This window comes from Eleutherodactylus coqui, chromosome 8 (genome assembly GCF_035609145.1).
Source record: "Eleutherodactylus coqui strain aEleCoq1 chromosome 8, aEleCoq1.hap1, whole genome shotgun sequence".
Lineage (NCBI taxonomy): Eukaryota > Metazoa > Chordata > Amphibia > Anura > Eleutherodactylidae > Eleutherodactylus > Eleutherodactylus coqui.
The window spans coordinates 18,206,292-18,232,086 of NC_089844.1; the positions used below are offsets into that span (position 1 = coordinate 18,206,292).

General features: G+C 48.5%; 1 protein-coding gene across 1 annotated transcript; it reads left to right on the forward strand.

Moving 5' to 3' along the window:
- The first annotated feature begins 2,700 nt into the window (after window positions 1-2,700).
- LOC136576162 (angio-associated migratory cell protein-like) lies at window positions 2,701-17,123 on the forward strand. Its single transcript, XM_066575234.1, has 10 exons — window positions 2,701-2,876; window positions 4,577-4,696; window positions 4,973-5,112; window positions 5,980-6,124; window positions 6,284-6,367; window positions 6,592-6,707; window positions 8,542-8,645; window positions 9,948-10,038; window positions 12,820-12,974; window positions 14,740-17,123. The coding sequence occupies exons 1-10, from the start codon at window positions 2,741-2,743 to the stop codon at window positions 14,813-14,815; spliced, it is 1,167 nt and encodes a 388-aa protein (XP_066431331.1). The 5' UTR covers window positions 2,701-2,740; the 3' UTR covers window positions 14,816-17,123.
- The last annotated feature ends 8,672 nt before the right edge of the window (window positions 17,124-25,795 follow it).

The window sequence follows — 25,795 nt, forward strand, 5'->3', positions numbered from 1 at the left end:
TGAAAGCTGGACTGCGAGGGAAGCCAATAGAAGGAGGATTGATGCGTTTGAGCTGTGCTGCTGGCGAAAGCTGCTGTGTATACCCCGGATGGCGAGAGTAATAAATATAGGGGCGTTCTGAATCGTATCAGACCCGATATATCACTGGAGGGCGGGATGGCCGGACTCAGACTCATGGATTTTGGTCTTAAAATGCAAGCAGAGTCGCTAGAAAAATTTATAATGCTTGGACAGATCAGCGGCAAAAGACCCGACGCCAAAGAACATGATGGCCAATACTGTCAGAGCGGATACTGGCCTGGATATCACACAACTGAAAGAAGCAGTGCAAAACTAAACAACAAGAAGGGAGCTTGCCTTCAGGGTCGCCGAGAGCCGTGAATGACTAAATGGCTAACAACAACAATAATATCAGTTCTGGTCACTAGGTGTCGCTATATTTCCGTTTCTTTGCATAGATGGACAATGTAAATATTCTGTATCAGTTCCATCGGTGATATACTCCGTATCAGCCAGATGGAGGAGGAACTAAACTCACATACTGGATACAATTCTTGTGGAAGCTAAATAAAATAGCCCTCTACCACATAAAATACTTAAACTGATGAAGGAGAAGTAAAAGATAATAAATATATATTTCATAAAAAAGCAACAGCAAGGACAATTTTTTGACCGCTAGACATCTTTACGCAGAGAAGAGATTTCACCCATTACCAGAGTCTGAGAGGGGCGCATTATTAGGATGTGAGAAGTTGGAGGGTCGTATCGATAAATTGTCCCCCACTGGCCGTAGAGGACCAGACAGTTAGGAGGTGTTGTGACCAGTGGATGGGGGCACACAAGGTGAACGGGCTCATGACCCCCGACAGACCACCAATAGAGAGGAATGTCTGACCAGACTGTTAGGAGGTGTTGGGACCAGTGGAGGTGTGAGGGCACAAAAGGTAACCGGGCTCAGGACGCCCGACATACCACCGGTAGAGAAGAGCGTCTGACCAGACTGTTAGGCGGTGTTGGGACCTGTGGATGAGGACACACAAGGTGACCGGGCTCAGGACCCCCCAACAGACCACCAGTAGAGAGGAGCGTCTGACCAGACTGTTAGGAGGTGTTGGGACCAGTGGATGTGTGAGGGCACACAAGGTGACCGGGCTCATGACCCCCGATAGACCACCAGTAGAGAGGAATGTCTGACCAGACTGTTAGGAGGTGTTGGGACCAGTGGATCTGTGAGGGCACACAAGGTGACCGGGCTCAGGACACCCTACAGACCACCAGTAGAGAGGAGTGTCTGACCAGACTGTTTGGAGGTGTTGGGACCAGTGGATGAGGAAACGCAAGGTGACCGAGCTCAGGACCCCCAAAACAGACCACCAGTAGAGAGGAGCGTCTGACCAGACTGTTAGGAGGTGTTGGGACCAGTGGATGTGTGAGGGCACACAAGGTGACCGGGCTCAGGACGCCCCCTACAGACCACCAGTAGAGAGGAGCGTCTGACCAGACTGTTAGGAGGTGTTGGGACCAGTGGATGTGTGAGGGCACAAAAGGTGACGGGGCTCATAGAAGGAAAAAAACTCAAAAAACAAGCTCTCATATGGCCATGTCAATGGAAAAATGAAAAAGTTATGGCTCTTGAGACGCAACTGCAAAATTAGTTGAAATTCAATGATTAGACTATTTTAAAAAACCTGCCCTGGTGGGCACGACAGGGTGGTAGGAAACCCGCCACTCAAGGGGTTAAATGAATAAGTTCCACAATATATTATAGATGACCAAAATGATGCCATTAAAAAATCCGTGTCTCGCGACAAACACGCCCTCATACGGCTCGTCCGACGGAAAAATACACAAGTTGTGGCTCCTGGAATGCGATTATGGAAAAAAATTGAAAAATTAGGGTGTTAAACCCTGGTTTTATTAACCCTACATCCCACATACAAGTGCATTAATACATGAGCTGGTTATGGCATCTGTGGTCCTGCTGCAGGCCCTCTGATCTGTGCTATTGCCTGTCCCTGTGTGTACAGAGCAGGACCTGCACCCCGGGGGGTGGGAGTGATCCCCAGTGTTATATGCTGGAGGGCACTGGACAGGAGAGCAAGGAGGACGGTGCAGATGATCGACCAGCGCACTGCTTGATCATTAGGGCAGTGGTCAGGGGTGTCTGGATCTATCAGACCCCCCTGCCTCTGGACAGTGAGGCACAGATGACTTTCAGTTTACTGGACCGAGTTGCTATGAAAAAATCTGTGGCAGCAACATGAAATTCTGATGCCGATTTTCATTGAAGTTCATGCTGGAAATATCTGGCCTGGATTCAGCCTGTGTGAATACAGACGGCCTGTTAGACTTTGGGGGGGGGGGGGGGGGGTTACTGAGCCCACTTTCACTAAGCCACGCCCACCTTTCAGAAAAGGAAAAAAATTCTAAATGTTTTGCCCAAAACAGACACACAACAAAACTTTAAACTTTTTTCTTTCTTATAGAATTCTGGCCAAATGCCCTAATAGATTCCCCCTTTGTGTTTCATTTCCTGAACATTTTCAAGACCTCTGCTTGCTGTCAGTTAAAGAGAACCTTGTCCTTTACGTCCAGAGTCATAGGTGGCCATGTAGGGCGGGTGGAGGTTTCAGACACAGTCAGGTTTCGGCACCACCTTTGTCATTGTGACTGGTCTTGGGATGTGATGATGTCTTCCGCTAACATTCCTCTCTGCTCCTCAGATGACCTCGCCAGCGACATGGAGGACGTGGATTTTGCAGATGAACCAGAAGATGGAGAAATGGGCGATGAGGAATGGGAGACGGAAGATGAAGGCGTGGAGGAGGGAGCTGACCCGCACGACGACAGCGAGCTGACGTACTCCAACCACACCGGTACGTGCCGGGACCGCTTTACACCCTCCCAGCCGCCTCCTTGCTGACAGTTTCCTCCAGTCCCAGCTTTGTGGAAGTACAAGTTCTGCATCTTTCTAATCCTCTGTTTTCAAGATCATTGCTTGCTGTCAGTGAATGAGCTGGTGGAGCGGTGCTGTTTACATCCAGAATGCACAGGCCTCTTTTATCAAAGCGGTCTTCTCACGCGGCCGAGCTTTCCACGGGATTCCGTCCATGTCTGAAATGGCGAGAGCCCCGCGGAAAGATGGAACTCAAACAGGTTATCATACAAGTGATTTTTCAGTCAGACTGATGGTCCGAATCTCGTGGAAGGAGGTGATGCGGCTCGCGCCAAGAACCTCGGGGTGCAACTCGCTCTGCGCCGCATGAATACGGCCTGAGGGTTCGTTCATACGGGCGGACGCAATGTCGGTCGGGGAAACAGTAGCTGATCTCGCTGTGTGTTGTGCGCGTTGCCTGCGTATTTATCGCTGTTCTGCGTATCATCTGTTTTTTACACGCACAAGAAGGCCAATTGATGTCCCTGTCTCCTGGCTACATGCTAGAAAACGCAGCACACGCATGTAACATCCGTGTTTGCTGGTTTTCGTAAGCTCTCATAGACTTTAATGTATCCATCAGATTTCTGCGTTTGGCCAGTAAAAAATATGGACAGAACACGGACAGAAAATGCGCTGGTATGAATGGGCCCTCGCAGTAAGATGTCCTTGTTGCCCCGAGCAACCAATCACAGAGCAGCTTGCATTTTACCACAGTAGGTTAAGAAATGAACGCTGAGCTCTGATTGGTTGCTAGGGGCAACAAGGCAGATTTACTGCTAGACCGTTTTGATAAGCGAGACCGGTATGATGTCTCACAGCTGAGGGTTTGCTGCAAATACCGCAGGTCTAGACAATCCTTTGTGACACACCTACAGTAAACCGCTCCCCTGTCCTGGTAGTTTGTGTGTCATCTGGGAGTCGATATCCCCAAGTGTTCATATCCAGTATTACACGGCTGGTTGTCCAGGGAGGTAAACACCTAAGGCCGCTCTCACACCAACGGGAGCCGGCAGCGGAATCCGGCCCTGACTGCGTCCGGCCCCCCCGCGTACCTGAGTTATCTTTACTGCGGATGACCACGGACCCTCGCTGTCGGTCATGCGAAGTAGAGATTTTTGTAAATACTTGTATATCCCGCGCCGTCGCTAGGTGATGATGCGGGTCCCCGCAGCCCATCCGCTAGGTCGGACAGCTTCTATTGACATCGATGGAAGCCGTCCACGCGGAATCGGCACAAGAAGAGAACATGCTGCGATTTTATTTCCGCTTGTGGAAATCGCAACCTCCATCCGCTCTGAGCAGATATGCGAATGTTCTATCTTTTATAATGAGTGTGGAACACCGCGGAGATCGGCCCTTACTTGGGCCTGCGGTGCCGAGACCTTCACTTCTGACCCCAACGCTGGGTCATATGGTGTGGCCCCTCTCTGTGCCCATCACATTGTGACGGGGGGAACGGCTGTCTCATTTTAATAATGGAGCAGCCCCCTTCCCAGTCTCTGTTGGCCGGGCACAAAGGGGTCTACAGCATGTGAGGCGGGCCGGAGTGGGGGTCCCGGTAAGTCCAGGTAAGGATTCCCCCTCTCCGGATGACCCTTCTGATATGTCTGCCGGCTGTCTCCACTTTTCTCCCATCAGATTCTGTATTTTGCGTCAGTCTGGACCCCAAGGACAGCAATCTGGCGGTGACGGGGGGAGAAGACGACAAGGCCTGCGTGTGGAGAATAAGCGACGGAGAGACGCTGTTTGAGTGCACCGGTGAGTGGGGTGTATGGCGGACTCTTACAACGGGGGAAGCTTACTTGGGCATTTCCTGCGCCGGGTTCAGTAGCATATCCCGGCAAAAGCGCAAACTTCCTCATGTACTCCACGCCTTCCCGTCTCCTCTGGGTATCTGCACAGAAGGCCGCATGCACACAGCCATGTTGGATCTTGCAGCCGTAGACATTAGAGTTATGGCGTATGCATTACTGGGTTAATCTGTAGAATCCTGTGTTGTGCCACATATAGTATACAGTCTGTTAACGGTTTCAGGTCACAAGGACTCTGTCGCCTGTACTGCGTTCAGTCATGACTCCACCATGGTGGCTACAGGTGACATGAGCGGTCTCATCAAGGTGTGGAAGGTGGAGGACGCACAGGAGATCTGGTCGTTTGAAGTGGCTGATCTAGAGGTAAGAGATTATTGTACATAGGGGGCAGTATTATAGTAGGTACATACTTGTACATAGGGGGCAGTATTATAGTAGTTATATTCTTGTACATAGGGAGCAGTATTATAGTAGTTATATTCTTGTACATAGAGGGCGGTATTATAGTAGTTATATACTTGTACATAGGGGGGCAGTATTAAAGTAGTTATATTCTTGTACATAGGGGGCAGTATTATAGTAGTTATATTCTAGTACATAGGAGCAGTATTATAGTAGTTATATTCTTGTACATAGGGGGCAGTATTATAGTAGTTATATTATTGTATATAGGAGCAGTATTATAGTAGTTATATTCTTGTACATAGGGGGCAGTATTATAGTAGTTATATTCTTGTACATAGAGGGCAGTTTTATAGTAGTTATATTCTTGTACATAGGGGGCAGTATTATAGTAGTTATATTCTTGTACATAGGGGGCAGTATTATAGTAGTTATATTCTTGTACATAGTGGGTAGTATTATAGTAGTTATATTCTTGTACATAGGAGGCAATATTATAGTAGTTATATTCTTGTACATAGGAGGCAGTATTATAGTAGTTATATACTTGTACATAGGGGGCGGTATTATAGTAGTTATATTCTTGTACTTAGGGGGTGGTATTACAGGAGTTATATCCTTGATGCCCGTGTGGCTTCAATAAAGAGGAAATTCCTTTAATTCTATGCATTGACATATTTGGGTACTCTGCTTTGCGGCTCCAACACATCATTTCCTGCTGGAGTTCTATTCTTGTATGTGGGGTGGCAGTATTATAGGAGTTGTATTCTTGTATGTGGGGTGGCAGTATTATAGGAGTTGTATTCTTGTATGTTTGCTTACTTGCAGTGGTTGGAGTGGCATCCTTGTGCCCATGTGTTGCTTTGTGGGACAGCAGATGGCAATACCTGGATGTGGAAAATACCCAGTGGGGAGTGTAAAACTTTCCAAGGACCCAACTGCCCGGCTACCTGTGGACAGTTCTTACCAGATGGTGGGTATAACTTGATGTTTCTTAGGCTAATTATCATAGTTTTCTATAAATGTTTTTTCTTCTGTGTTTATATATTTTATGTGTTGCAATAGTTCATCTCTGCAGCTCAGATTCACCTTCATGTATCAGATCTTTTAACTCTTTGTTTTTGTGATAAAGGCAAGAAAGCGGTTGTTGGCTATGAAGATGGAAGTGTGCGGATTTGGGACCTCAAGCAGGGGAGCACTCTGCATGTCCTGAAGGGTAAATATGATACATCGCTGTACTGCAGCACTCCTAGTGGACTTTTGGTGAATTACAACATTAAACTGGAACTCCTGTCTAGTTTTCTTGTTTAACCTCATGCATAACTTCGTAGATAGAACTTTCTATTAGATATCCGATGCTGCGGCTTTATTTCTTCCTCTTGCTGATTGCAGTGTTGATGGCTGATCACCATTTGTCTTCCTCTGTGGCTTGCTCTCTAGGTACTGATGCTCATTCTGGACCTTTAACGTGTGTGTCCTCTAATGCCGACGGCAGCCTGATTCTCACCGGTTCTGTAGATTGCGACACAAAAATGGTGAACGTGGTCACTGGGAAGGTAAGGATTTCCCTCTGTCAGCTCGGTGTAGTGTAACCGTAGAAGTATTAAAAGGCAATTTTGGTAAAACCCCTTTAATTACCTGTTCATAGAGTAGGTGATAAGTCTGATCACTGCTGGGTGGGTGCAGCGAGCTCACAGTGATGGAAAAAGGGGGCAAAGGATTCCCATTCTCGGGATTGGTGGGGGTTGCAGCAATGAGACCCCCACCGATCAGACTTTTGTCACCTTTCCTGTGGAGAGGTGATATAAGTTGATTTTGGGAGGAACCCTTTCAAGGGGTTGTGCCAATATGCACAACTTCTTTCAAAACGCTGGGCTTGGGGTGAATGGTACCCCCCCTCCCTCTCACACCCAGCTGATACTGCTGAAGAAGGCTTACTGTCAGCAAGCTACTACAGGGGAAATCTAGTACTACAGTATGGTCATTCCCATGGACGACTGTCCTGTAATTACAAGGGCTGCGTATGGTCAACCCAGATGTGAGTCTCACACAGCAGCTCTCCATTATAGCCGTAGAAGAGGGGGGGGGGGGGGGGGGGGACCAAGCAGGGACCCCTACTTATAACCTTGATATGCCCTAACAGCTCATATGAACAGGGGATGCCATCTTCACTCCTGCAGCATAATGAGCGCATTGTGTGAACAAAGACTTAAAGGGTCACTAAACTTAGAAAACTCCTGACATGTCAGAAGTTTTGACCAGCGGGGCTTTGAGTCCTCAGACCTCTACTGATCGTAAAACTAAGCGGCGAACGTACTATATCGAGCGCTATGATTGGTGAGCGATAGACTCGATCAGACACCGCTTCAGATGAGCTCTTCTTCTACCCCTTCGTTTTAGTGATCGATGAGTGGGTCTCAGAACCAGGACCACCGATAAAAGCTCCTAACACCTCAAAAGTTTTCTAAAAGTTTAGTTACACATTAAAAAGGCTCCCTGCCTCTCCTGACACGTCTGTTTTACTTGTATTCTTCATGAAACGACTATTTTGCCTCTTTTTCCGTATAACTCTATTATATTGTGCCGTTCCTCTGTTGCTCCTCTTGAACATTTTGAGTAATATGACAACTAGGTGTTACCGTTCTCCTTGTTGTGTTCCTACACTGCCGCCACTAATTGGATAATGTCACATTCTGTAGGTAACGCCCAGATGTCAATGTATTCATACATTTCTAGGAGATCTAAGTGCAGATGATCCAAAATCGTTATTTTTTGAAGAATACAGATCTTGTATATAAAACAAAAAATCTGTTTGTGTCCTACACACATCCACAGTTTTGGTCCAACTTAAGTGAAATTTTGCATGATTGTTCTTTAGCCCCCGGCGACAAATACTGGCAGAATTAAAAATCGAAAACTCACTGACTTCCCCTGTAATTTTAGTTGCCAATAGCAACCAATCACAGCGCAGCTTTCATTTTTTTTTTATACTGCGGAGGAAAACTGAAAGCTGCTCTGTGATTCCAGGACTCCTATTCATTACATCGCTGTGTAACACGTGGGTATATCGCCTAGTCTGTACTAAGGCAGACCTTTCAAGAGAAGTGACGGGTCCTCCTAAAAAAAAGATTGTCTTATGAACACCCATTCTGTATCTAGTGCTTCTGCGTTAGAGGGGCTCCTCCCCTGGCGGACCTGATCCGGCCGTAGATTGCATTGGTTCATGGAAGTGGTGAAATGTCTGACCCGTCTTGGTTTCCATTATGGAGAATGGCTAATCATTGGGGGTTGTTTTAAATTTGTTAAGAATCCCCCCAACCGATCTCTCGGGGTCCGCTGCTGGGGCTCCTGTGATGTATGTATTAATAGTCTGTTACTCCATGTTTGTAGGTGGTTGGTGTCTTCCGGACAGAAAGTAATGTATCCAAAGCCTCTAAACGTGAAGAAGGTGAAGCGGAGACCAATTCGGTCGAAACTGTTGGATTCTGCAGCGCGTAAGTGACTAGCGGCCTGAGAGGATAAAGGGCTTCTGGTAGACGCTAAGGCTGGGTTCACACGGGGCGTATTCCCGGCGGAAATCCCGCGGTTTGGACGCAGCAAAAACCGCGAGATTTCCGCCGAGAGAACCGCCGCGGAAAAATCCGCGGCGGCTTTGAAGCGGCCCGGCCGCTCGCTTTTTCGCTGCGGCTGGCGCTCCCACAGAGGAGAGAGCGGCCGCGGCGGAAAGAAAAGATAAATAGACATGCTGCATATTCTGAAACCGCTGTAATAAAGTTCCATTAACCGCTCCTTAGATGATGGGAAATGTCTTCAGTGTTTAGTAAGGAAAGCCTTTGTTACCTGTATGCAGCTGGGGAGAGAAGTCCGGTGTGTTGTGGGGCCGACCATGTTACCTGCACCTCAAAAGCATCTCCAGAATCTGCCCTTTCCTTAGTGTTGCCCTCATCCATTCTCGTCCTGACTCCTGTAACTTTCTACTGAACGCTCTTTTCACTAAACTATCGCCTCTCCAATCTATACTGAGCGCAGCAGCCAGGCTCCTCTTTCTGTCCTATACAGATGCCTGCGTCGGGGGGGGGGGCTGCCCTCGTTGCCTGGGGGGGGGGGGGGCTGCCCTCGTTGCCTGGGGGGGGGGGGGGGCTGCCCTCGTTGCCTGGGGGAAGGGGGTGGGGGGGGCTGCCCTCGTTGCCTGGGGGAAGGGGGTGGGGGGGGGCTGCCCTCGTTGCCTGGGGGAAGGGGGGGGGCTGCCCTCGTCTGACCATCATACAGAACAAGCGCTGCTACATCTTGAGTCCTCCTGTTTTCTCATAGATTGTAAGCTCTTGCGCCCCCCTCCCTTATTTCCTCATAGATTGTAAACTCTTGTGCCCCCCCCCATCTTTATTTCCTCATAGATTGTAAGCTCTTGTGCCCCCCTTTTGTTGGTTTAATACTGTATATAATGTCTGTGTACTTCGCTTCGGCATATGTTGGGGCTATAGAAATTAAGGTGATCATTAGAGCGCTGCTTACAGATAACTAAGGGGTGTTTTTACTAAACTTCAGAATGCAGTCGGTGAAGTTATTTCCGGGAGTTCCCGTTTTGCTTGTCTTGGTACATCTTGCATTCCGTCGCCTGAACTTTTTTCTGTTCTTACTATGATCACCATAAAATTCCGTTAATCTGACACCCCTCCTTTTAGTTAATCCTGATAGTCTGGCATGTAACACAGTTTGTCCTATGCTGGATTATCACCTCTGATATCTGTGGTAGGTTTCCTTTCCTGCAAGCTCCTGATGCTCTCCTGTCTTTGCAGGCTGCCTCTGGCCGCAGTCGGTTACCTGGATGGAACTCTGGCAGTTTATGACATCTCAACACAGACTCTGCGACACCGGTGTCAGCACGAAGTGAGTGACCTCTGACTACACCTCCTGGACCCTTCAGGCCTGGAGAAACAAAGATGGCCCCAGACTACCTGATGCACACTGTGCATTAGAATGCATTGGTTGTCTAAGACACTAGTGCTGCTCTGATTGGCCAGCGTTACTCATGTGAGCAGCACTGGCCAATCAGTAAAACCTAACCTAATGATGCATGCTAATACACAGTGTGCATCAGGTAGTCAGAGAAGTAGTGCCGCCATCTTTGTTTGTCAAGGACTGGAGGGTCGCTTTAAGGGCTGATGAGTATGGGCACCACTGTAGGGGGTCCAGCGATTCTAGATTCACCGGAGTTTTTGATGCTTGTAGTCGCCCTTTTGGAAACTGCAGCACTATAAATGTTGGTTTGTGCCGTGGGATTGCCGTCCAAGGATGTAAATTGAATGCCCCCCAATAACAGCTGCGAATACAGGATTTTGTTACTCGCCATTAAATCCTTTTCTCGGATGTTCATTGGGGGACACAGCACCCACCCATTCGGGGACTCGGACGTTTCTCTGTTCTGAGCTACCCCCTTCACTTCTTCATTTTGTCAAAGATTGTTTCAAGTTATATACTCAGTTAGCATTTGGGCTTTTCCCACTCCTCCTGCTCGTGTACAAAGTGATTTAGCTGAGTGACTAGAGGAGGGGTATAGCTGATAGGAGGAGTTAACTCTCCCTTTGCTTCGTGTCGCCTCCTAGTGGCAGCAGCTAAACCCACAGAACATCCGAGAAAAGTAACAAAAAATCCTGTTTTTCTGATACAAAGCTCAAAATCCCCTTTACGGAAGTGATTTGAAGCGGCCACTAGAAGGAGCTCTCTGTTGTTAAGTTCATTGTATACGCAGTATGAAGGGAGCTCCCTCCAGTGGCGGCTGCAGGCATCCAGAACTTTGTTTTAAATGTATGTCTATGCAGGGGGTTTGGAGCTGTGTGGCATGATATAGCTGCATCTCTCAGGGGGTTATCCAGGCTGCGCTCACGTCGTTATTAAACCGAGAAACAAGTGGGGTATCCGATGACCACAAATATCCTCAAATGCCCAATCCTATAAGATGGCCACACAGCAAGAAAAACTGTATCATGCCATAGTATGAATAGAAATATCTTAATTGTAATTACTAACTAGTAAAAAGGACAAAGTCGTGATGGAACAAATCCCAAAGACGACCCTCGGTGCGCGATCCCATAGTCTCATCTCATGTCAGAAGGCAATGAATACAAATCGCACCCAAATGACGAAAATGAATATACAGAAAAAGCGCCAGTGCGAAGGAGATGCCAGCAGGAGATGACCAGAAACGCAGAACTAAAGTGCATGGGCAAGAATTCTAGTAAATGGACTTGACCCATGCAGAGGGAATCTGGGAAGCCCCACGCACATATCTGCACCAACCGTTCATAGACACAGGAAGCTGGGTGTATGTAGTTGAGAAATTGGCACAGTGCCGTGATCACCGTCGGGGTTATGACCTCGGAGTATGTGCCACCATTCACTTCCGGGAGTGCATCATGTGACCAGTCGTAACTACAGATGCTAGAAATGGAAACCAAAGTAATGCAGGCGAGTGCAGGGACCCCAGAGCATACATCAAAAACCATACTAATTTAACATTGCATGTCTACATCTGTGAAGGCATTACCTATACCCAATACATCTAGCATGTGTCAGTCGCGATGGCAGTGTGGCATGGTGGCGACAATGCAGAAACAGACCTGGTGGCTGCTATTTACCTGGACGCTGCATCCTGCTCTGCTATCTGGGAGTCATTCCTGTGAGAGGGTTTGGGGTGTGGCTCCTTCTGCGCTACCTATCAGCAGGTATGGAGGCCTTTATATTCCTACCCCTATCTTTCGCCCTTGCTGTTGATTCAGTTCAAATAAAGGAAATTGTTGGAGCAGGGTATAACCTCCGTCCTGGATGAAAGCTTTCCACATTTAGCTAGTTTTTGGTTGTTTTCCCTTTTTCTTAGTCTTTTCTCAGTTTCTTACATCCCTCCAGGTTACTCTTCGGGGAAAGTCAAGTCCTAGGTGAAGGCTGTGGGGCCGTCCTTACCAGGACGACTACCCCGTTTTTTAAGCACTGTTTAGAAAGGGACAGGCTTTTTCCATCTATTGTGCCTGGAGTGGTATGATCTATTTCTGCATAGTAAAGTGGGTGCTTTTTCTGCTTTGGTGTGAACGCCACCCTACGCCCGTGCTGGCGTGGCGCTCTTGTGCCGTGCAGACACGATACCATGATTTTTGAGGCTGCTCGACCTACAAGCCCTAGTTATGGGTAATTAAAAAGTCAGTTCAAATAGTGTTCAGGCAGCTAAAAATGCTCTTTTGGAGCAAACATTAATATAAGACCCTGTCTTATTTTCAGGGAAACTGGGTTATGAGTGCATTCCCTGCATCCATGTGAATAGGTCCAATATATCACATGTCTTCATATGGGGTATGATTTGTTTTCATTGCCTTCTGACACGGGATAAGACTATGGGATCGTGCACCGGGGGTCGTCTTTGGGATTTGTTTCATCATGACTTACTAGTTTGTAATTACAATAATTTTGCTCATTTTTTGGTGTTTTGGATGTTTTTGATGCTTCGTGTTCACGTCCTGTTTGGCCCACGTATCTGAATTATTTAGATTTCCTTGGGGTAAACGCATGGGTGGTGAAGCTGCGATGTCTCTCTGCGCCCTTCGTGGGTGGTCATGTGACCCGGGCCTTGCATAGAGCGATGATGGGTGGGGTGTAACGTCTGTCCCCTCTGTCCTCTAGTCCGGCATCGTGCAGCTTCTGTGGGAGGACAACTCGCCGGTGGTCTACACTTGCAGCTTGGATGGGGCTGTCAGGCTCTGGGACTCGCGATCAGGAAAGATGATCAGCGAATACTTCGGCCACACCGCCGAGATTCTGGACTTTGCACTTAACAAGTGAGTAATCGTCCCGGACAGAAGAGTCACCGGTAAAGGTTTATGTGAAGCCTGCGGATGTATGAAGAGGAAAGTACCAGAATGCACCTTTTATGAGCAGGGAGTGGTTTGTGTTGCATGAAATATGATGGCTGTTTCATATTTATTGACCACAAAACATTACATTGCAGACTGATGCAAAGAATAAGTAACGCAGCTCACTTTACAGCCTGCAGTAAAATTCAGTCTAGATCCTGATGATCGACCCGTGGGAAGCTGCAGTCGCACTTTGATCACAGCTTTTGTGCAGCCTAAAAAGGATAATTTTCAGCAGGACATAAAAACGATCCAGATAGGGATCATACCCGCGCCTCTGCCGCTCATGGCGTAAGAGCGGTGACGCTGGACACACGCAGGATCGGTTATGATCCCCGTTAGAGCGTCCGCGCGTCTCCAGCATTGGAGGACGGTTGAGATCGTGAACTCCAGGCTTGGCCGAGCTGACTTTTTTTTTTCTGTTTTCTTTTTTTTCGGGGATTCCTCCACCCTGCGCCCCCTGCTGAGTAGTAAATGATAGTTATTTTGCAGTGTTGGGCTGCATTCATACGAGCGTGAGTTTTGTGCGTTGCGAGGTGAACAGAACTCTCACGTGAATCTAATGATCTCCATCATTATTGTGATGAGCTGTATTCTCACGCGCTGCATGTCCTTCCTGTACTCTCGATGAGGTCTGGCGCACACAGGCGGATGTTTGCTCCGGAGCCGGTGTTCCGTGTCAGATTCCGCAGCCATAACCCTCCATAGCACACTATGGAAAGTGTTTTTTAAAAATTTTTTGTTTTTAAATTTCATGCACACGAATCGCAATTTCCACTCGCAGATGAAAAATCGCAGCATGCTTCATCTTACTGCGGTTCCCGCACACATGGCTTCCGTTGACATTGTGGATGGGACACGGAATCCGAGGGAAAGCAGGAGTTTAAAAAACCCCTGTACTGCGCTTGTGCTTCGGCCGCCAATTCCGCACACATCCACAGTACAGAAGACAAGGACAGGTACGCAGGGTCACCGCCGTGGGCACGGGCCGATTCCGTGTGGGATATCCCATGTGGAATCCGTGTGTGCCTGTGGACATGAGGCCTAAAGGGAACCAGTCCGCACGTTGACGTGTGCGCTTCAAAAGTTACCTTGTCCACCCTGCGCCAAACATACGGCTTTATTTTTCCAGCACCTCATGTAAATATCGGGCCGGACCAATTTGTGAAACCCTGTACCCCTCCCCCAATGCTACCCCCTACTCTGCAAGCGTTTGGACACATTCACCACATGATTACAGCCAAATGTTGCTCAAACGCTGTGATCTCGGAGCCCGACGCATACGTGGTACATCTGTCCTTGTGGGCGGATTACTGTCTTCCGACTGCACGCGCCGAGGTCACGGTGCTGGCGCCAGACTTTGGCCACCACTTTGATGGTATTTCCAGGTCACTTGCAGAGTGAGGGGCGATGTTTGGTCCGCTGGACAGTCTGTGAGACCCTGCGTCACGCCCCAATCACCCGGCATCAGAAAAATAAAAGCTGCCAGTTGCAGGTACGCTTGGCACAGGGTGGGCAACGAGAACTTCTGAAATACGAGTCGGCGGTGTCTAAACGGAGTTGGCGAATTAACAGGTGCAAAAAATGCTGACAGGTTCCCTTTAAAAAATAATAATAAACTTCTTTCTTTCTTTCTAATCTTTCACCATGACGCAGCAACAATGTATCTTCACCCTCTCCTCTGTTTCAGGGACGCCTCCATTGTGGTAACCGCCTCTGGGGATCACACGGCGAAAGTATTCTGCGTGCAGAGACCCGACCGCTAGGTGCATCGGATTCTCCGTCCGCTCCCCATAAGGAGCAGACCCCCTGCTGGGCGGCTGGAGCTGTTCTATACATGTTTGATAGGTGTGGATGTGTTGGAGTTCCCCGTATGTATGTGGATAGAACGCGGTTGTCTGCTCACATGAACTCATCTTTCACACTATCTATAAGAGTTTCTTTTGGGGTTGGGGAGGGAAAAATGTTAGCAGTTCTTAAAGTTACAGGCTATGACTTAAGGGCATCCACTACTGAGACGGTGGAAGCTCTCGGCCAGACGCGGCTGAGGGCATAATGTTTATAGCCCTTTATGAAGCGACAGGAGAAATATATGTATATTTTAGTAAAATTCCTTTAATCTGACTCTTATGGCGTTTAGGGTTCATTTCGAGTCAGGGCATGCAGGGACTTGTAGTTCTCAAGGGCTGGGCGCTTCCAGGAGAGTCCAATATAACACAAAGTGTCTGAATCCGATCACATTTCGTTTTTCGTGAAGCAAATCGGCGATGAAATAAACCTTCACAGCGCCATCTGTTGGAAGGTAGCGGCGCAGGAGTCACATGGTGCAGCATGGCCAGAATACGCAAGACCTACTAAAAGTTTGGATATTGACTCCTAGAGCAGCGAACTTCCAACGGGTGACACTGGAGGATTATTCTATCGCTCATTTGCATAGCTTTTTTCCCAAGGAGCATTGCATGGCCTATAAGACTCCTTACATCCTGTGATGCTCTCCTCAAGGAGAAACATTACCCCCTGCACTCTTGTTGAAGAAACTGTTCTTTCTTCTATCTGAGACTGAGATGCATAAACTAATGCCAAAGAGCATCCATCACGATCCTGCTGTGGGTCCCGCTATCATCTTTGAGTCTCTCTAAAATAAGTATAAGTCATGTAATATATATATTTAGATCAAGAGGGCGGCCATCACAATGGGTGGGACTTAAAGGGGTTGTGCAAAGATGCACAATGCCTTCCAGAAATCGGGGCTGGTGGGGAACGGTTGATCACCTGGTGTCCTGCTTTCAGCACCCCGGGCGACCAGTTGGTTTTGCCAGGGTATGCCTAGGCCAGCTACACATTTCCCAGACAGCGACCGCTGCAGGGGAAGTGTAGTATTACAGGACAGCTGCTCTTATGAATGGTCGTCCTGTAGTGCCAGGATGGGAGCGGCTCTTACTGATTGGCTCCCCTTTCTGGGATCCTTCTCTATGACGTTCATATACTCTAATAAGACATATGAACAGGGATTGGGATCTTTATGCAACCCTTTTTAAAGGGGCTGTCCACTGTCCAACTTATAGCTGTTTTGCTGCCAGAAGCAGACTGCTCCATACATTGTGCAGTGGCCAGAGTTGGTACTGCAGGCTCATTCACTGCAGTACCAACCTGGACCATTGAACAATCTACTGTGCTGTCTGCTTCCTGCAGTAAAACTGTTAGAAGTGGGGCAACTTCATAAAGTGCTAGTTTCAATCTTTTCCTAATTTTTTTAGGAAGTTAACTGGATTAATATGGGGATAATATATATATATATTTTGTAAACTGATGTACTCAAAGCACGACGACCGGGAGCGAGGCTGGATTTTTAACTTTTCCATATAAGGGCTCTTCACTCGCTTGCTGCTGCATTTCTAAGGCTTGGCATCTGAACCCAGAAAAATATATATATATATGTATGTATAATGTGCAAATCAGTATATCTTCAGGAACCGCTGTTGGAAATTGTGGTTTATTGACATCCTCTGAAAAAAAGTATAATGCCTAGATTATAATTTCAATGCCGCCTTATTGGGCAGAAATGTCGCATCACCGGCCTGATTTTATATATGTGCCCCAGTATATACTAGTACATAGCAGAGTAACCTGTTTACAATATAGTGGAGGCATCGGACGCCTTCTCCGAGCTCCGGGTTCTCTCTTGACTTGCCCCTTACCCCCCAAAAAGTTGGATGCTGGCGGGAAAAAACGTTAATAATTCCCAGTCATCACTGTTTTTCGGTTAAAAAAAAAAAAAATTTAAATTAGAAGTGAATGCCGACTTGTGATTGGCCTGACTGCTGGGGGGAATGGCCGCCTCTCCTGTCTGGGCAGCAGAAGCACTTACCTCAGCCATTCTAAGATGAACATTTCAGCCAGCGGTTGAGGCCACTTCTTCTGTTTTTCTCTATGGTTTCCACAGAGGGCTTCACTCCTCCGATTACGCCTGTGATCCCGTCGCAGAGCAACGAGCTCCACTGGTTATTTATACGACTTGTATTACTATGTGTGAACGTTGCTGTAGACTATTAAAGAGGAAGCTTTCTTACAACAGCCATTCGTCTTGTCTTTATTTTCGAATTTCTTTTGTTTGGTCATGGGTTTGGTGATGATGGGACTTTTTTTTTTTTTTTTAGATTTTTTTTTTTTTGTGGATTGCACCTTATTACAGTAGTGTATCTTACTGCAGCATCACTTATGGAAGATTGGCATGGAAAATGCCAGTCTTGGATAAATGTTCCCCAAAATGTATATATAAATCAGGCCCCTTGAATATCAACTATTTACTGTAATCAAAACCACTCCAAGCAATGTTATACGCTGATGAGCCAAAAGTCATGGGACAGGAACTAATAGTGTATAGCAGGGTTCCCCAACCACCGGACCGGGGCCGGGCCCTTAGGTGTTTAGCGCCAGTCCACGGCACCGCCGGGAACTTTTGTTCTAAACACAAGGCCCGCTGCCTCGTGTTATGTGGCCCGTGGCGTGCTGACGCCGCTCACCACTAAAGCGATTACCAGCAGGGGCACCGCAGCTCCCCGCTGGTAATCAAGCTGATCCCGGCGCACACTTACGTGTGCTGCCAGGCAGGGGGGGGGGGGGGGGATATATTATACTGCCCTATGTGTGTACTGCCAGGACATTCTAAATGTCATAATTAAATAAGTATGCACTAAACTCCAACCCCCTTTATAAACCCGCCCCATATAACCAAAGCAGTTTGGAGGGGTTACTAGTGGGGAACCACAGTGGGCAGTATGTAAAGGTTTACTAGTGGGGAACCCATAGGGGCACTATTGGAGGGGTTACTAGTGGGGTACTGCAAATGGATCTGGATAAATTGGGGACAGAAAAGTTGTAAATGAGGTTTAACACTGATAAATGTGCGGTTCTGCCGATGGGCAGGAAATCCATGTCACCATTACACACTAAATGGGAAACCACTGGGGAACACTGAGATGGAGAAGAACTTGGGGGTTTTAGTTAACTGGAGCAACCAGTGTCAGGCAGCTGCTGCCAAGGTAAATAGGATCATCGGGTGCATCAGAAGAGGTCTAGGGCCACATGACAAGAACATTGTTCTTCCTCTTTACAAGTCACTGGTCCGACCACACATGGAGTATTGTGGACAGTTTTGGCCACCGGTACTCAAGAAGGACATATCAGAGCTTGAGCGGGTACAAAGGTGGCAACTAACTTAATAAATGGAATGGGCGACTACAATACCCAGAGAGGGTATGAACATTGGGATTATTTAGTCAAGAAAAAAACATTTGAGGAGCGACCTAATAACTATGTATAGATATATCAGGGGATAGCAATCATTTATTTATACCCAGGACTGTAACAAGGGGGTATTGATGAATTGTCCCCGTTCTGTCCAGACTGTTAGGGGGTGTTGGGACCAGTGGATGTGTGAGGGCACAGAAGGTGACCGGGCTCAGGACGCCCCGACAGACCACCAGTAGAGAGGAGCGTCTGACCAGACTGTTAGGAGGTGTTGGGACCAGTGGATGGAGCACACAAGGTGACCGGGCTCAGGACGCCCCCTACAGACCACCAGTAGAGAGGAGCGTCTGACCAGACTGTTAGGAGGTGTTTGTACTAGTGGATGTGTGAGGGCACACAAGGTGACCGGGCTCAGGACCCCCGACAGACCACCAGTAGAGAGGAGCGTCTGACCAGACTGTTAGGAGGTGTTGGGACCAGTGGATGGGGGCACACAAGGTGACCGGGCTCAGGACGCCCCCTACAGACCACCAGTAGAGAGGAGCATCTGATCAGACTGTTAGGAGGTGTTGGGACCGGTGGATGTGTGAGGGTATACAAGGTGACCGAGCTCAGGATGCCCCCTACAGATCACCAGTAGAGAGCAGCGTATGACCAGACTGTTAGGAGGTGTTGGGACCAGTGGATGGGGGCACACAAGGTGACCGGGCTTAGGACGCCCCCTACAGACCACCAGTAGAGAGGAGCATCTGATCAGACTGTTAGGAGGTGTTGGGACCGGTGGATGTGTGAGGGCACACAAGGTGACCGGGCTCAGGACGCCCCCTACAGACCACCAGTAGAGAGGAGCATCTGATCGTCCAACAAGCACCAGCAGCTCCAACTGTTTCATTGTCCGCCATCCAGAGACAGGTGGCTAAACAACATTTGGTCTAGCGGCCCCGATTATATGTACGGCCTTTGACACTCACCGACGACTCTGTTTGCAGTGGTGTCATGAATGATGAAACTGGACGCTACGGAGGGGAATTGGGTTGTCTTCAGCGATGAATCCAGGTTTAGTTTGGGCGCTGACGACGGCCGTGTTTTTGTCTGGAGACCTCGGGGTGAGCGCCTCAATCCTTCCTTTGCGGTAGAGCGGCACACTGCCCCCTGCTGGTGTGATAATCTGAGGGGGTGGGGGCATCGCATACGGCAGTCAGTCACCCATAGTAGTGGTACGAGGGACAATGACAGCTCAGCGATATGTTCAGGACATCCTGCAGCCACATGTGTTCCTCTCATGGCGGCTTCCAGCAGGATAATGCTCGGCCGCACACACATGGGGGTCCCAGGAAGCCCCCACAACATTGTCACACCATGACTGCCCGGCCACCAGATTTATCACCAGTAGAACATGTATGGGAAATCTGGGATGCTGTTGACAGCCTACGAGTTTGCACAATTTAGAGGCTCGGTTTAAGCAAATTTGCTGCAGAATATCATACAGAACCTGCATGCCTCCATGCCTGCCCGTATCACATCTTGTATCCAAGCTAGAGGTGGTACAACAGGGTACTAGAGCCTCCATGCCCGCCTGTATCACATCTTGTATCCAAGCTAGGGGCGGTACAACAGGGTACTAGAGCCTCCATGCCCGCCTGTATCACATCTTGTATCCAAGCTAGAGGCGGTACAACAGGGTACTAGAGCCTCCATGCTCCCCTGTATCACATCTTGTATCCAAGCTAGAGGCAATACAACAGGGTACTGAAGCCTCCATGCCTGCCTGTATCACATCTTGTATCCAAGCTAGAGGTGATACAACAGGGTACTAGAGCCTCCATGCACCCCGTATCACATCGTGTATCCAAGTTAGAGGCGGTACAACAGGGTACTAGAGCCTCCATGCTCCCCTGTATCACATTTTGTATCCAAGCTAGAGGCGGTACAACAGGGTACTAGAGCCTCCATGCCCACCCGTATCACATCTTGTATCCAAGTTAGAGGCGGTACAACAGGGTACTAGAGCCTCCATGCCCATCCGTATCACATCTTGTATCCAAGCTAGAGGTGATACAACAGGGTACTAGAGCCTCCATGCACCCCGTATCACATCGTGTATCCAAGTTAGAGGCGGTACAACAGAGTACTAGAGCCTCCATGCTCCCCTGTATCACATTTTGTATCCAAGCTAGAGGCGGTACAACAGGGTACTAGAGCCTCCATGCCCACCCGTATCACATCTTGTATCCAAGTTAGAGGCGGTACAACAGGGTACTAGAGCCTCCATGCCCATCCGTATCACATCTTGTATCCAAGCTAGAGGCGGTACAACAGGGTACTAGAGCCTCCATGCCTGCCTGTATCACATCTTGTATCCAAGCTAGAGGCGGTACAACAGGGTACTAGAGCCTCCATGCCCACCCGTATCACATCTTGTATCCAAGCTAGAGGCGGTACAACAGGGTACTAGAGCCTCCATGCCCCCCGTATCACATCTTGTATCCAAGCTAGAGGCAGTACAACAGGGTACTAGAGCCTCCATGCCCCCCGTATCACATCTTGTATCCAAGCTAGAGGCAGTACAACAGGGTACTAGAGCCTCCATGCCCCCCGTATCACATCTTGTATCCAAGCTAGAGGCAGTACAACAGGGTACTAGAGCCTCCATGCCCCCCGTATCACATCTTGTATCCAAGCTAGAGGCAGTACAACAGGGTACTAGAGCCTCCATGTCTGCCAGTATCACATCTTGTATCCAAGCTAGAGGCGGTACAACAGGGTACTAGAGCCTCCATGCCCACCGTATCACATCTTGTATCCAAGCTAGAGGCGGTACAACAGGGTACTAGAGCCTCCATGCCCACCTGTATCACATCTTGTATCCAAGCTAGAGGCGGTACAACAGGGTACTAGAGCCTCCATGCCCCCCGTATCACATCTTGTATCCAAGCTAGAGGCAGTACAACAGGGTACTAGAGCCTCCATGCCCCCCGTATCACATCTTGTATCCAAGCTAGAGGCAGTACAACAGGGTACTAGAGCCTCCATGTCTGCCAGTATCACATCTTGTATCCAAGCTAGAGGCGGTACAACAGGGTACTAGAGCCTCCATGCCCACCTGTATCACATCTTGTATCCAAGCTAGAGGCGGTACAACAGGGTACTAGAGCCTCCATGCCCCCCGTATCACATCTTGTATCCAAGCTAGAGGCAGTACAACAGGGTACTAGAGCCTCCATGCCCCCCGTATCACATCTTGTATCCAAGCTAGAGGCAGTACAACAGGGTACTAGAGCCTCCATGTCTGCCAGTATCACATCTTGTATCCAAGCTAGAGGCGGTACAACAGGGTACTAGAGCCTCCATGCCTGCCTGTATCACATCTTGTATCCAAGCTAGAGGCGGTACAGCAGGGTACTAGAGCCTCCATCCTTCTCCTTATCACATCTTTTAAAACAAATATTTTATTAATTTTCACAGTGGAAATAAAGTCCATTATAAACAAGCATAGAGATTCCGATCCCTACAGATGGGCAGATCTGTCCACCAGATGGATAAACATGAGATGAATATTTCCATTATAACTATGTACCTAAAGGTGGGTCTATCATGTACCCAGTTGTGTCCAAGACACGAAAAATGTCTAGTTAGGGTTTTCATATTTATTCAGATCTCATATATGCATAACCACTTATAGGGGAGCCATAATGGCTATTTCCTATCAGTTGTGGCCATAAAGCTGATGAGAAATCACCATGCAAGAGTGTAACTCCTGTGGGAAACAGTAACATCTTATATCAAAGGTGGAGGCGTCCCAACAGGGCACTAGAGATTCCATGCCAGCCCGTATCACATCTTGTATCCAAGCTAGGGGCGGTACAACAGGGTACTAGAGCCTCCATGCCTGCCTGTATCACATCTTGTATCCAAGCTAGAGGCATCCCAACAGGGCACTAGAGATTCCATGCCTGCCCGTATCACATCTTGTATCCAAGCTAGAGGTGGTACAACAGGGCACTAGAGATTCCATGCCCGCCCGTATCACATCTTGTATCCAAGCTAGAGGCAGTACAACAGGGTACTAGAGCCTCCATGCCTGCCTGTATCACATCTTGTATCCAAGCTAGAGGTGGTACAACAGGGTACTAGAGCCTCCATGCCTGCCCGTATCACATCTTGTATCCAAGCTAGAGGCGGTACAACAGGGTACTAGAGCCTCCATGCCCCCCCGTATCACATCTTGTATCCAAGCTAGAGGTGGTACAACAGGGTACTAGAGCCTCCATGCCCCCCGTATCACATCCTGTATCCACGCTAGTCACCGGCCGATGATTATAGATCTAAGTGGGTTCCTAGGGGCCTAGGGTCTCATTTTAGAACATTATTTGTACGGGGCGCAGCCTTTTGGTCTCTGTATTACATTAAGGCCTCATTTGACATCCTTTTACTCTAATTAAAGAGGACACAAAAATAATTGAAAACCATCAATAGTGAAATCACGACGACAGAACAAAGTTTATGTAGACCCTGCAGGTTCCCTACCTCACATGCACTCTGTGGACAATCCCATAGACGTCCATTCAACTTAACAGTTTGTATATAGAAGACAAGAGAAAATCATTCCAGGCCATATACATTGTGCAGATGTTGGCAAAGTGTGATCTGTACCATAACCCCAGCGCTGCACGGCCCACCAAGCTGTTAGCCACCAAAAATGTAGGTGGGTATGGGTGACACTGACCCTCGCCTGGGTCGGCTCATCAGGCCTCACAACTCCACTACCGCACCCACTTGCCGTTGTAACGGTCGACCCATAGTTCCACCCAATCACAACTGTAGGCCTAAGCACTATTTATATGCCTCCAACCGCAGAGTCTTTGTCCTTAGGGAGACGCACGCATTTTACTTATCACAAGAAAATGGAAAATTCCTGCCAAAATATTAGCTCTGCGTGCTGAAAACCCTGAAAGAGCCAACTGAGATGGACCTTCAGGAGATTTCCGTTGGAAAAATAGTTGCTTTGCCACCGGCCTATCTGTCTAGTCCACCAGCTCATTTGCATACTTCACTGAGCAAGCGCTGTGATTGGCTGACACTGTAGCTTTATTGTTAGTGTAGCACCACCCACAAGGAGCTTTATTATGGGCATCTTGATGCAGCCATAGGTGGATTCCTCTCCCCTGATGTGTCTCCTTCTCAGTGACGTGGCCGCAGCCTATGATGGCGCCCTGACTAGAGGTAGAACAGAGACTCTGAAGTCGTACACTGATGAATATGCTGCATCTATGTGATCGGATTGTCCATGACAGAACACTCCATACCCACCTGTTACCTCCCGCCGTTCGCTCCAGTCTCTCTACACGCCATATCAGCATTGGTTGCATCGGTGGGTCCAGTACGAACATCACATGACCACCGCATCCTGCGATGGTCTGCAGCGGTCACATGCCGTACATATCAGCCTCATCTCTGCAGCCACTGCTAGGCTGTAGAAGTCACGGGGAGATGCAACAAGCTATGACACTGCAAAAAGCAAACACACGTGGCGCCTCCTAGTGCAGAAACCTCGGTAATGAAAATGGGAACGGCGTTAATAGGAATACTGCTCACCTGGGGGAGTCGTGGAGCTCGGGCAGAACTCTGGCAGACATGTCTGCTTCTATCACGTAGGAGGACGTCACAAAAACAACTACGGAAGGAAAAGTGGCGGACATTCTGGCGCTGCTGGCGTGAGATCCACTAATAGCGGGATGAGAGAAGAGATAACCATACTAGTAAAGACAGAAGACCCCAAGGTAAATATATATACTGTATATGCAGGTTAGACTGATCATCGGATCCAGTAGGCCTTAACCACGTCATGATTAGAGGTTTCCCAAAATTGTACCTTAAAAAAAATATATATATAAATTCTGCAAAAAACAAATTCCCAGGATTTTTGAAACACAAAGATGAAAATTTTCTCTGCTAAGTAACAATCTTGGCCTCATTCTTAACCCCTTAGTGACCTTAAGGACCAAGCAATTTTTGTCTTCGCATTGTAAAAGCCATAACTGTGACATAGCCACACGAGAGCTTGTTTTTGGGGGGAGATGAGTTGTGTATATATATATATATTTTTGTATTCTATCTATTGCTTGTGATTGTTTTATGTAAGGGGTTAAACTGCCAAGATCTGAGATTTCTCCTCTCCAGGCAGTTAGAGCAGGAGCCTGGCTGTCAGTAGTCGGCCAAGCCACTGCCTTAAGAAGATATATGTGCAGGTTTAAAGCCCATTAGTGAGGTCAGCAGAAAGGCGTATTGGGGGTCACTGAGGGGTTAAGTGTTTTTTTCTCTTCTGCAGGGAATTTAACTTTCTGCCAGATTTCTGCACAAATTTTTTGTACAGTGAAAAGTGACACAAGTTACTACTGTACTTTATAAACCGTATCAGTTGTTCACAGGTGTCAAGATCTCTGCTTCTCAACCCCCTACAGTCCGGCTTCCGACCACAACACTCGACAGAAACTGCCCTTACAAAGGTGTCAAACGACCTCCTGACAACCAAATCGAGGGCTGATTACTCCCTACTGATCCTCCATGATCTCTCTGCAGCATTCAACACTGTTGACCACAAACTCCTCCTCAGTATGCTTCGCTCTATCGGCCTAAAGGACACTGCTCTCTCCTGGTTCTCCTCCTACCTATCTGACTGCTCCTTCAGTGTCTCCTTTGCTGGCTCTACCTCCCCTCCTCTTCCCCTTGCTGTTGGGGTCTCCCAGGGCTGGGTCCTCGGCCCCTTCCCCTCCTCTTTCTCTTGCTGTTGGGATCCCCCAGGGCTCGGTCCTCGGCCCCCTCCTCTTCCCCTTGCTGTCAGGGTCCCCCAGGGCTGGGTCCTCGGCCCCTTCCCCTCCTCTTTCCCTTGCTGTTGGGGTCCCCCAGGGCTCGGTCCTCAGCCCCCTCCTCTTCCCCTTGCTGTCAGGTTCCCCCAGGGCTGGGTCCTCGGCCCCTTCCCCTCCTCTTCGCCCTTGCTGTTGGGATCCCCCAGGGCTCGGTTCTCGGCCCCCTCCCCTCCTCTTTCCCTTGCTGTTGGGGTCCCCCAGGGCTCGGTCCTCGGTCCCCTCCTCTTCCCCTTGCTGTTGGGGTCCCCCAGGGCTTGGTCCTTGGCCCAATCCTTTTCTCCATCTACACAGCCTCTATTGGACAAACCATCAGGAGTTTTGGCCTCCAACACCACCTCTACGCTGGCGACACCCAGCTATACACCTCTTCCCATGACATCTCTGCACCTTTACTCCAAAACATCACCGACTGTCTGTCCGCTGTCTCTAACACTATGTCCTCTCTCTACCTAAAACTAAATCTCCCTAAAACTGACCTCCTGGTGTTTCCGCCCAAATCATATTTGCCAACAATATACGGCGCGCATGTGTAGAGGGAGATCCCCGAGTACGTCACATGGAGCGCATCCGTTCTCGCGAGAAACAGAGCGTTCCATAGCGGCGCTTCAAGTCCTACTGCGCATGTCATTC

Coding starts and splice junctions, on each gene's coding strand:
- LOC136576162 (XM_066575234.1), top strand. CDS start 2,741: ATGGAGGACGTGGATTTTGCAGATGAACCAGAAGATGGAGAAATGGGC. Junction 2,877..4,576: donor GACGTACTCCAACCACACCG/GTACGTGCCGGG, acceptor TTCTCCCATCAG/ATTCTGTATTTTGCGTCAGT. Junction 6,368..6,591: donor CACTCTGCATGTCCTGAAGG/GTAAATATGATA, acceptor CTTGCTCTCTAG/GTACTGATGCTCATTCTGGA.